Source organism: Aegilops tauschii, chromosome 6 (assembly GCF_002575655.3).
Source record: "Aegilops tauschii subsp. strangulata cultivar AL8/78 chromosome 6, Aet v6.0, whole genome shotgun sequence".
In the NCBI taxonomy this organism is placed as follows: Eukaryota; Viridiplantae; Streptophyta; class Magnoliopsida; order Poales; family Poaceae; genus Aegilops; species Aegilops tauschii.
In genome coordinates, this window is record NC_053040.3 from 148,782,304 (window position 1) to 148,792,139 (window position 9,836).

Sequence of the window (9,836 nt, forward strand, 5' to 3'; positions counted from 1 at the left end):
GGGCACGCACGAGTGAGGACAAAGTGCGCAGAAAAGACTAGTATTAATCTGTGGGGCCAGTCTAGATCCCGCCAAGCGGGCCCCCTCTTAATAGTACGGCTTTCCTACGACTCAAATCCACCGAAAAGAAACGTAGAGAACCGCCGTCTTCGATAGGCTCCGAGGGGCATCGAATCGTCTAGTGCCTAGACATGAGATATCTGAAATGCTCAATGCACATGATTAGTCTGCAAATGCATTGTCATCAATCACCAAAACCACTTAGGAGAAATATGCCCTTACAGTTGATTACATCTTGTAGTTGATGCTAGATGATTTATTTGGTGGAAGATTATATGTTCAGATCCATTATGCTATTTAATATCCCTCTGATCTTGAGCATGAATATTATTTGTGAGTAGTTGCCCTTGTTCTTTAGGCCAGGGGAGAAGTCATGTTGCAAGTAATCATGTGAATTTGATGTTCGTTCGATATTTTGATGATATGTATGTTGTGATTCCCTTAGTGGTGTTATGTGAACGCCGACTACCTGACACTTCACCATCTTTGGGCCTAAGGGAATGCATTGTGGAGTAGTTATTAGATGATGAGTTGCTAGAGTGACAGAAGCTTAAACCCTAGTTTATGCGCTAAGGGACTGATTTGGATTCATATGTTTAATGCTATGGTTAGATTGTTATCTTAATTCTTCTTTCATAGTTGCCGATGCTTGCGAGGGGGTAAATCATAAGTGGGAGGCTTGTTCAAGTAAGAACAACACCTAAGCACTGGTCCACCCACATATCAAATTATCAAAGTAGCGAACGCGAATCAAACTAACATGATGAAAGTGACTAGATGAAATTCCCGTGTGCCCTCAAGAACGCTTTGCTTATTATAAGAGACCATTCTGGCCCGTCCTTTTCTATAAAAAGGATTGGGCTACCTTGTTGCACTTTTTTTACCATTACCGTTACTTGCTCGTTACAAATTATCTTACTATCAAACTACCTATTACCGACAATTTCAGTGATTGCAGAAATTACCTTGCTGAAAACCGCTTGTCATTTCCTTCTCCTCCTCGTTGGGTTCGACACTCTTACTTATTGAAAGGACTATGATTGACCCCCTACACTTGTGGGTCATCAGCCTTATACACGACAAGTCTATAATACCCATGTGACATGGCGCACCTCGAAATGACATGTGCTCCAGATGGTGCTACACTTGAGGGGAACAAACTATTCGATATTTTTGTGAGGGACCACCCTATAAAACACGTGTATCATGCATCAAATAGTGCATAAAAAGGGATAAACACCACTGACAATTCATAATAGTGTGATATGGCATATCCCGTTTCGCTGCAGAAGTCCACGTCGTCTTCACACATGTTTTTCTAAAAATCTTGTCATGGCAGCCGTTTTTATGTCATGTTAGCAGTTTCGAAAACTCTAAAGTGGCAGACATTTTTAGGAGAAAACGTTGTCGTGGCAAAAAAATGTCATTGCATGTTTCTTCAAGCTTTCTTCTTCAGAGAACTCCTTCACGTATAGCTCTGGCATCAAGGTCCATCGCCGCATAACTTGTCACCACCATGTACTTGCAATATAACTATTGATATCTCCATAGCTAACAAAATAATTGCATTACGTGAAGTCTGACACGTTGGTCAATAGAATTAAGTTAAGTGACAATCATATGGTTCCTGCCATCGTGCCATACCATGTCACGCAGATCATGCAAAAAATATATCACAACATATAACATCTCATTGCCATGAAGAAGGATGTACCACATCACATACACACCCTGCAAAAACAAGTTAGACACCTCTAATTTATCATGGTGCTAGGGTTTCTATTGCAAGCTGTTTAGTGCCTACGTAACCGTCAAGCATGATTATTCGAAGTTGCTAGCTGAATTGTCGAAGTGTATGAAACATGAGATTTAATGAAAAATCTCAAGACCCATACTATACTTTGTTATACGCGTGACCCCTCGTAGATCAAATCTACAAGCCCTTTGTTTTGCCCAAATTTATCTTTCCTTATTTAAAGTGAAACCCAAAGAGACGGGAGTATGACTTTGGTCAGATAACCAACATACTCAGGAGCAATGTAGAAGGACCATGAAAAGCCATACCTTTGTGACAAAGTCTCACTATGTTGTCAAGACAAATAAAATGCAATTTAAAGGGAAGCAACAAGACCATCAAATAAAAGATCCGGTCTTATCCCCACACAAAAATTTGTGTAATGCCCGCACATCACCATGTGCTTTTAAATCGTACCTACATCTACTTCTAAAACCGCTCATGATGACGCTGTTGGGGAACTTGGTACAAAATAAAAAAATTATGCGCTTACATACAAGCCAGGATCAAAATGAAGATGCAAGGGGTAGATCAATCTCCAACGAACGCAATACAGAAGAAAACGTTGGTGATGACATGCAAATTCCTACAACTAGGTATCATGCGGTAATTATTCTCCTCGAAGTGATCCCCCGATCAAGCATCAAAAGATCGATGCCTCGACGGTATCCAGGCGTACCGTAGCAATGGTTCAGCAACTCTTCACCGGCTAGGACGAAGAACAACCGATGGCTTCTAAGTGCAAGTCATGATTAAATATATTGGTTATGCTTCATTGACGGCTTGGTGGGTGTTACAACCGGAATCTTAGACATTTTTGGTTCAAAACCTCCATCAACATGGATGTAAGCTAGCGCCAAGTATCGAAACCACGAAAAAACATCCTTGTGCCAAGCTATGTTTGCAACATCTACTTTATTCTCCTACTTTAATGCAAGTCGCTATATTTCCGTTGTTCTACTCATTATATGTGCATGATTGTTTAATTATCAACCTAACCTTCTTGTGCTATCAATCCTTACAAGTTGCATAGATTTTTGTGTTAGATTTGTTCACCCCCTTCAGACTATCAGCTACCCCCCACAGACACTAAGACATGGAGCGATGAAGATTCTTTCGAAGACCACCTACATAACACGAAGGCACAACCAGACCCACCACTCGAGAAGAATGGTGACAAGACAATCCCCGCCCTCCTTTATGGTGCTGCCTATGTAGACTAGGAGTAGGAAAACCTTATACTTGATCTACACAATGGCAACATTATCATAACATCACCGTCGACAGGGTACCAAAGTATAATCCTAACAGACCCAACTATAGCGCCGAAACGCCGATCCACGGTCTCCACCCCCTCCCATCGCCGAAGCAATGGACAGAGGAGGAGGAGACCCATGGCTTCGCCAGCATCATAGGGTGGAGCAATAATTGTCTAGGTTGTTGTATGAGGACGTGACTACGTCTAACTAATCTACTAAGGATTAGACAACTAGTAAACCAAGCTTGTACTTGGTTTTTAAGAAAAATAAACTACCTTAGACTTTCGCATATTGCATGTATCTTGGATGTGATTGTGGCTGATGCTCCTCTCCTTCATGATGTTGGAAAAATGGTTGTTATGTATTAAAAGCGATGGTACCAAGGAGAAAGATAAATGTTTCAATATATTTTCAAAAGATAAAACTAGGAAAGTTGTGAGAATAATAAAAGGTTCTAACTTAAAAAACCTTCTTGATATAGATATAATCACCAAGGTGTAAATGGTAAGATCCCCCCCCCCCCCCAAAATTCTGACCAAGAAAAAGTATCATTGTTATGTTTTTATAAAATGATGGTAGCAAGGAGAAAGAAAAGGCTTTTAAGATCTTTTGAGAAGAGTAATTGATTATAATCACCAAGGTGTCAGATCAATGAAAAAAAGTTATAGAAAAAAAATATTGTTCTTACGTTTTTAGAACGATACTACCAAGGAGAAAGAAAAGGATTTTCATACTTTTTAGAAGAGAAATCTAAGAATGTTGGGACTAATAAATAGTTCTAACTAAAAAGACCTTATTGAAAATGGATACAATCACCAAGAGAAATGGTTGTTATGTATTAAAAGCGATGGTACCAAGGAGAAAGATAAATGTTTCAATATATTTTCAAAATATAAAACTAGGAAAGTTGTGAGAATAATAAAAGGTTCTAACTTAAAAAACCTTCTTGAAAATAGATATAATCACCAAGGTGTAAATGGTAAGAAATTTTTCCCCCAAAAAATTTCTGACCAAGAAAAAGTAAAATTGTTATGTTTTTATAAAATGATGGTAGCAAGGAGAAAGAAAAAGCTTTTAAGATCTTTTGAGAAGAGTAATTGATTATAATCACCAAGGTGTCAGATCAATGAAAAAAAGTTATAGAAAAAAATATTGTTCTTTCGTTTTTAGAACGATACTACCAAGGAGAAAGAAACGGATTTTCATACTTCTTAGAAGAGAAATCTAAGAATGTTGGGACTAATAAATAGTTCTAACTAAAAAGACCTTATTGAAAATGGATACAATCACCAAGAGAAATAAAAATTCGCCAAGGTGTCAGATGAGTGGGAAACAATCGAAAAAAAATCGTTGATATGTTTTTCATATCTTTTCAGAAGAGAAATCTAGGAATGTTGTAGGATTAATAAAAAGTTCTAAACCTTCTTGAAAATGGATACAATTACCAAGAGAAAAAAAATTCGGGAAAAAATAATAATTGACCAGAGTGGGATTTGAACCCACGCCCTTTCGGACCAGAGCCTTAATCTGGCGCCTTAGACCAACTCGGCCATCTGATCGTTGATGCATTTTTGGCTGTTTCAGTTTATGTATTCTCTCCATTTGGTTCTCAGTTCTATCCGCATTGAGATAAGCACTTGCCTCTGTCCACTGCGACACTGCCTTCTCCTGACCTTTACAATGGAGTCTGCACCGCACGTAAAATTCCCCAATCCATTCCCATGCGCCTCTCCGTCTCCCAGTCCCAGGTACTAACGCATAACACGACCAAATCCTCTCTCTCTCGAAACAGATTTGATCCTCTCTCTGGGAATTTCATCTCAAAGACTCAAACTGACCTCGTTCTTGGGCGTTTCCAATCCAATCAGACGCCCGCATCCACCGGAACCCAAGGCGACCAGGTCGACATGCCGCGGACTCAGAGCAGTGTGCGGGGTGTCCGGGAGGAGAGCGGTTTCAGGGATGGCTCTTCTTGGCGCCGCGAATCTCCTCGCCGTGCCCATGGCGGCGCAGGCAGCAATGCTGGAGCCCGATGTCATCAGGTACTGCGCATTTGCCTGGTTATGAACCACTACTGCCCCGTTACTAAATATAGATGGCTTATTAGAAACGGTGCAGTGTAAATCTGGCTCATACTGCACAGAAGGGTATCCAGATTGGTTTCTCGGAATAAATGGTTGGGTTAAAATGGTACTATATTAATTTGCCATGATTTTTTTGCTCGCAATACCATATTTCTACATTTTGTAAACTATTATATACACAACAGTGACTGTCAAAATTATGTGTTGGAAGTCATATCATCACTGCTCAAAATATCGTTTAGTATTTCCTAACGGTCCTGCTAAAAATCAGTCGACTGAGATTTAACCAAGTCTCAGTCGACCATGCAACATTTTATGCCATCGTTTGCAACATTTTTTCCTACTAGTTGTAACATCTGTCTTGAATGGTTGTAGCATGTCGTCCCTCATCGGTTGTAGCACGTCTTCTCAACGGTTGTAACATCTTCATTGACGGTTGTAGCATTTCAGTTAAAACGGATGTAGCATTTATTGTTGTTGCTTGCAATGCCGTCGCAACATTTTTCGCCGCCGTTTGTAGCATCTAGCCATGCCGTTTGTAGCAAAAAAACCACGCTGACGTCATTCGACTGAGACTTCGTTAAGTCTCAGTCGACTGAGTTCTAGACACACCCATTTCCTAAGGGTTGGGGGCGGCAGCACCTAGGGTTTGAGGGGGAACCCTGAGTCGCCTGGGCAGGGACGATGCGAGGGACGAGTCGTTTCCACATATCAGAATAGATGGACTAATTATGTTTGTGAGAGATGAACTGATTCTTGTGAAATTCTTACATTATGTATCTTATATTTTGTAGTATGCATAATGGTTGATTTATGTTTGAAGTGTTCAGGTACAGAAAGCTGGACAGTGGAGTAAAGCTTGAAGGTACTTGCCATTAGTGAGATCTTTTTACAGAAATACTCCAGTTGCTGAGATGAGAGCTTATAAATGGAAGAACTCTGTTTCTTGATCTGAAGATGTAGTCGATGGCGAAGGGCCGGTGGCTCGGGAAGGCGATTTAGTGCAATTCAACTACGTGTGCCGCCGTGCAAATGGTTATTTCGTGCATAGGTCAAGAGAACATTGCCATTGACTTGAATCCTTGAATGTGTTGTTCATATAGTACTAGTAGTAGCTTGTAAAGTGCATATTATGTGTTGCATTTTCAGTGCCACCAATGCTGCTCTTCTTTGACTCTCATCATGCTTTTCCCTGTCTGTCTTCTCTGATGCAGCACAGTGAATCAGTTCAGCGGCGAGAGTAAGCCAGTGACACTTCGACTCGACGTGCAAGAGGTTCTAGGACAGGATTTCTCTTGGCAATTGACCTTTCTACAGATGATTTAAAGGTTTTTCATAGCAATTTCACATCGTTCATGGCTCCTGCCGACAGATGCATCTTTTTCCTTGTAGATGATTCGAGGCCTCAAAGACGTCATAATCGGCATGAAAGCCGGAGGTACTGTACAGTTTCAGGCATTTTCTGACAGTTTTCTGGTTTTAGCCACTAGCAACTTTTATTTCTCCATGGCTTTGCAGGCAAGAGGAGGGCTCTGATACCCCCTGAAGTTGGCTATATCGAAGAGAGCTTGCAGCCCGTACCGGAGGAGGTACGGCCTAGCTAGCTCATGAGCTTATCTGAATCTTGTCATGTTTCTTTCACATCTATACTCCGGAAGCAACATATTTACCTTTCTCCTTTTGTTTTCTGATGATTTGTGATCATTTTTGTGCTTTGTTTGGTTGTGACCGCAGTTTGGACCACGCCGGAGCCTACTGTCGCATGCCAAGGAACCGCTGGTGTTTGAGGTTCAGCTGCTCAAAGTCCTGTGATCATTATCTCATGATCATCACATGCCAATGCAGATAGAAGCTCTCCTGTCCTGTTCTACAAGTGAAGAGAACCACAGTGATTCTTTTCTGAATTTTTTCTTCAATTTTTTCTGATTTTTTTCAAACCATGTGCTTATTCATTCTTCAAAAACATTCAGCCAGTTGGATGAAGGTATAGAAGAGAAGAAAGCACAATGATTTTCTTCACAGCAGCATTATCAGTTGGAACTGTCCGACGGACGTTTTACTGATTGATCTCTCTGTCGATCGTGCAATGGGCAGTGTAGTACACGCAGTAGCCAGGGAACAGACTTGCACAGCAGCACAGGCAACTCCGGGCCGTCGTCTGGACAAGGAGGAGCAGGAAGAGCCAAAGAGGCTTCTTGGATTCCGACGAGTCCTCTCATCGGCAAGCCGGAGACGGTGACGCAGCGCACGGTCAAATGCCGCGGGAGGAGGCTGCCGGCCGCGGCGGCGACGCAGCCTTCGTTGCCGAGGCACCACACGTCGGCGATGCTGAAGCTGCTGCTCTGGACGCTACGCCATAGCCGCGCGTCCGGACGAGACCTCAGGAGCGCGCCCACTATCTTCCCGCCGAAGAAGGAGCCGCCCAGCCTCTTGGCGATGGCCTGGCCCGCCGCCGCCAGCCGCGGGTCCGCCTCGGCGCGTGCGCCCTGAAGAAGAACCAGTACTCCTCCGGCGGCAGGGGACGCAGAACGATCGGCTCCGCGGTGCCAAGGCCCGCGACGTGCCCGGCGTCGCTGCTGGTTACGACGACCTTGCTCCCTCGCCTGCCAGCGCGCCGCAGGGTTGGCATGATCGCGTCGACCACCTTCTTTTTGCGCGGGTTGACATTGTCAAAGACGGCCAGAAACCTCTCCCCGTGCAGCTTCCGCTCTAGAAGCCACGTCTGCTCGCCGTCGGCGGAGAGGCTAGTGGCGCTTGGCGTGAACAGAGTGCGTAGGAAGAGCGCCGTCTCGCCGGCTGCCATGAGGCTCATGCAATGGAAGTCTAGCATCATGAATTCATGATCAGCGAGAAGCGGCGGCGCACCGCGGGCTCCTTGCAGACGTGCTGCTCGAGCGTGGTCTTCCCCAGGCCGGCGGAGCCGATTATAGGGAGGACGCCTAGCTCTGCCAGCGTCGGCTCGCCCTCGTCATCGTGCAGCAAGAACTCCAAAACGCGGCGTCTCTCGACGTGCCGTCCGAACATCTGGCTGTCCGCGTAGATGCTCGTGGCAAGCGGCCGGTGCAGCGCCGGCGGGCACATCTGCAGCAGCATGACGAACTCCGTGAGACCGCTGACGCCGTCTAGCTCGTCGGCGCTGCCGTCGCCGTCGCCGAGCAGCAGCTTCATGGCCGCGACGCGCAGGCGCTTAGCGGGGTTGAACGAGCTAGGCATGGAGAAAGAGCGCGCCAGCGGCACGACCTTGTTGTTGCCAGCATGGCCGTCGTCCTGATCGCCTGCTCCGCTCGGGACCGGGAACGCGTCGAGGAGGTAGCGCCCCCGGTACGCGCCGTCGACGATCTCCGCGAGCCAGGAGAGCAGCGCGCGGCTCGGGATCCGCCTCGCCCCGGCGGCATCCGCGGCTCTCTCGACCTTGACGAGCAGGCGCCTCAGCCTCCGCAGCTTGGCCTCGACGCTCCGCTCCGGCTGCTGGTCCAGGAGCTGCCCGGCGAGGAGGGACATCGCCCTGCCGATCATGTCCCCCACGACGCCGGAGACGATGGCTTCGCCGGCCATGGCTGCCTAGTGTTCGCGCACTGGTGCCTGCTGCCGAGGCCAAACGGGAAAGGTGATCCTTGAGCAGCTCAGTGCCTCGGTAATTCCTTCTCCTTGTGTGCCCGTGACATTTGAACATGGAGGATGCAAATGGCAAAGACAGCGACCTGGAAGAAGAAGCCTTCTTCTCGATACTGTGGCTCCGGTGAAGTTGTACGCACGTAGCCGCCGGTAAACATCATTAAACTGATGATGATAGAGGAAGGGCATGTTTGGTTGTCGTACAACTTTCGTCAATGATAAGTTATTTTAGGTGCACTTCGCCATGTTTGTCGTACCATATGAGTGCGGCACGTGACTACGTGAGCCAGCTTAAGAAAAACAGTTTTGCTAAATAGACGCGTCATAAGTATTGCACATATAAGTCCTACGTCATATACTTGTATGGTAAGAAACTTCTATTGGGGCTTGGCGGAAGGTAAAAGGAAAGTGCATTGGCGAGGATGGGATTATTTGCTGCAACCCAAGTCGAAGGGAGGAGTGGGATTCCGTGACTTTCGGATGTTTAATCAAGCCTTGTTAGCGCGCCAGGCGTGGAGACTTCTAACTAAACAAGCGCTCAAGTCTTGAAAGCGAGGTATTACCCAATGGGCAGGTTGGATGATACAGTTTTCACGGATAACGCGTCGTCGTCATGGCAAGCTATCAGTTATGGCTTGGATCTATTAAAGAAGGGGATAGTATGGAGAGTGGGTAATGGCAGGAGTATACGTGTTTGGAGGGATAACTGGATCCCTAGACCTTATTCTTACAAACCAATCTCCTCACAGGGAAGGTGTCGTGTTCGATTCGTTTCTGACTTGTTAAATCAGAACGGAGCCTGGAACTATGAGCTATTGAATGAATACTTTGTCGATGCGGATATACAAGAGATTGCGAAGATCAGAGCTTCTCCGAGGCTGGAGGAAGATGTGATAGCGTCGGGACCAGGTAAACATGGTGTGTTCACTGTTAAATCGGCCTATACTATGGCCTTTGAGGAAGCGCACCGGGCCACAGATGTATCTTCCAGTTCGTCACCGTCAGGGCGGAAGTGTTGGGACT

General features: G+C 45.4%; 2 protein-coding genes and 1 non-coding gene across 4 annotated transcripts; 1 reads left to right on the forward strand and 2 right to left on the reverse strand.

Annotated features, from left to right (window-relative positions):
- Positions 1-4,592: 4,592 nt before the first annotated feature.
- On the reverse strand, positions 4,593-4,673 carry TRNAL-AAG (transfer RNA leucine (anticodon AAG)). Its single transcript has one exon. It is a non-coding gene; the product is annotated as a tRNA-Leu (tRNA).
- A 30-nt stretch (positions 4,674-4,703) lies between these two features.
- Positions 4,704-7,219, forward strand: LOC109762386 (peptidyl-prolyl cis-trans isomerase FKBP16-1, chloroplastic). 2 transcript variants are annotated; one of them, XM_020321240.4, is made up of 8 exons: positions 4,704-4,862; positions 4,983-5,156; positions 6,029-6,063; positions 6,156-6,249; positions 6,413-6,473; positions 6,591-6,636; positions 6,717-6,787; positions 6,933-7,219. In XM_020321240.4, exons 1-8 carry the CDS (start codon positions 4,795-4,797, stop codon positions 7,008-7,010), a joined length of 627 nt encoding a protein of 208 aa, XP_020176829.1. In that variant the 5' UTR covers positions 4,704-4,794; the 3' UTR covers positions 7,011-7,219. The 2 variants fall into 2 exon arrangements, with proteins under 2 accessions (XP_020176829.1, XP_020176831.1); XM_020321242.4 differs by having other exon boundaries at positions 4,723-4,862; positions 6,022-6,063.
- An 808-nt stretch (positions 7,220-8,027) lies between these two features.
- Positions 8,028-8,753, reverse strand: LOC109762375 (putative disease resistance RPP13-like protein 1). Its single transcript, XM_020321229.1, has one exon. It carries the CDS (start codon positions 8,751-8,753, stop codon positions 8,028-8,030), a length of 726 nt encoding a protein of 241 aa, XP_020176818.1.
- Between the last annotated feature and the right edge of the window lie 1,083 nt (positions 8,754-9,836).

What these genes read in the sequence shown, in the direction of transcription:
- LOC109762386 (XM_020321240.4), top strand. Translation starts at nt 4,795, where the DNA reads ATGGAGTCTGCACCGCACGTAAAATTCCCCAATCCATTCCCATGCGCC. An exon ending in CAGTGGAGTAAAGCTTGAAG is followed by an intron (nt 6,064 to 6,155) that starts GTACTTGCCATT and finishes CTTGATCTGAAG; the next exon opens with ATGTAGTCGATGGCGAAGGG. An exon ending in AATGGTTATTTCGTGCATAG is followed by an intron (nt 6,250 to 6,412) that starts GTCAAGAGAACA and finishes TCTCTGATGCAG; the next exon opens with CACAGTGAATCAGTTCAGCG.
- LOC109762375 (XM_020321229.1), bottom strand. Translation starts at nt 8,753, where the DNA reads ATGGCCGGCGAAGCCATCGTCTCCGGCGTCGTGGGGGACATGATCGGC.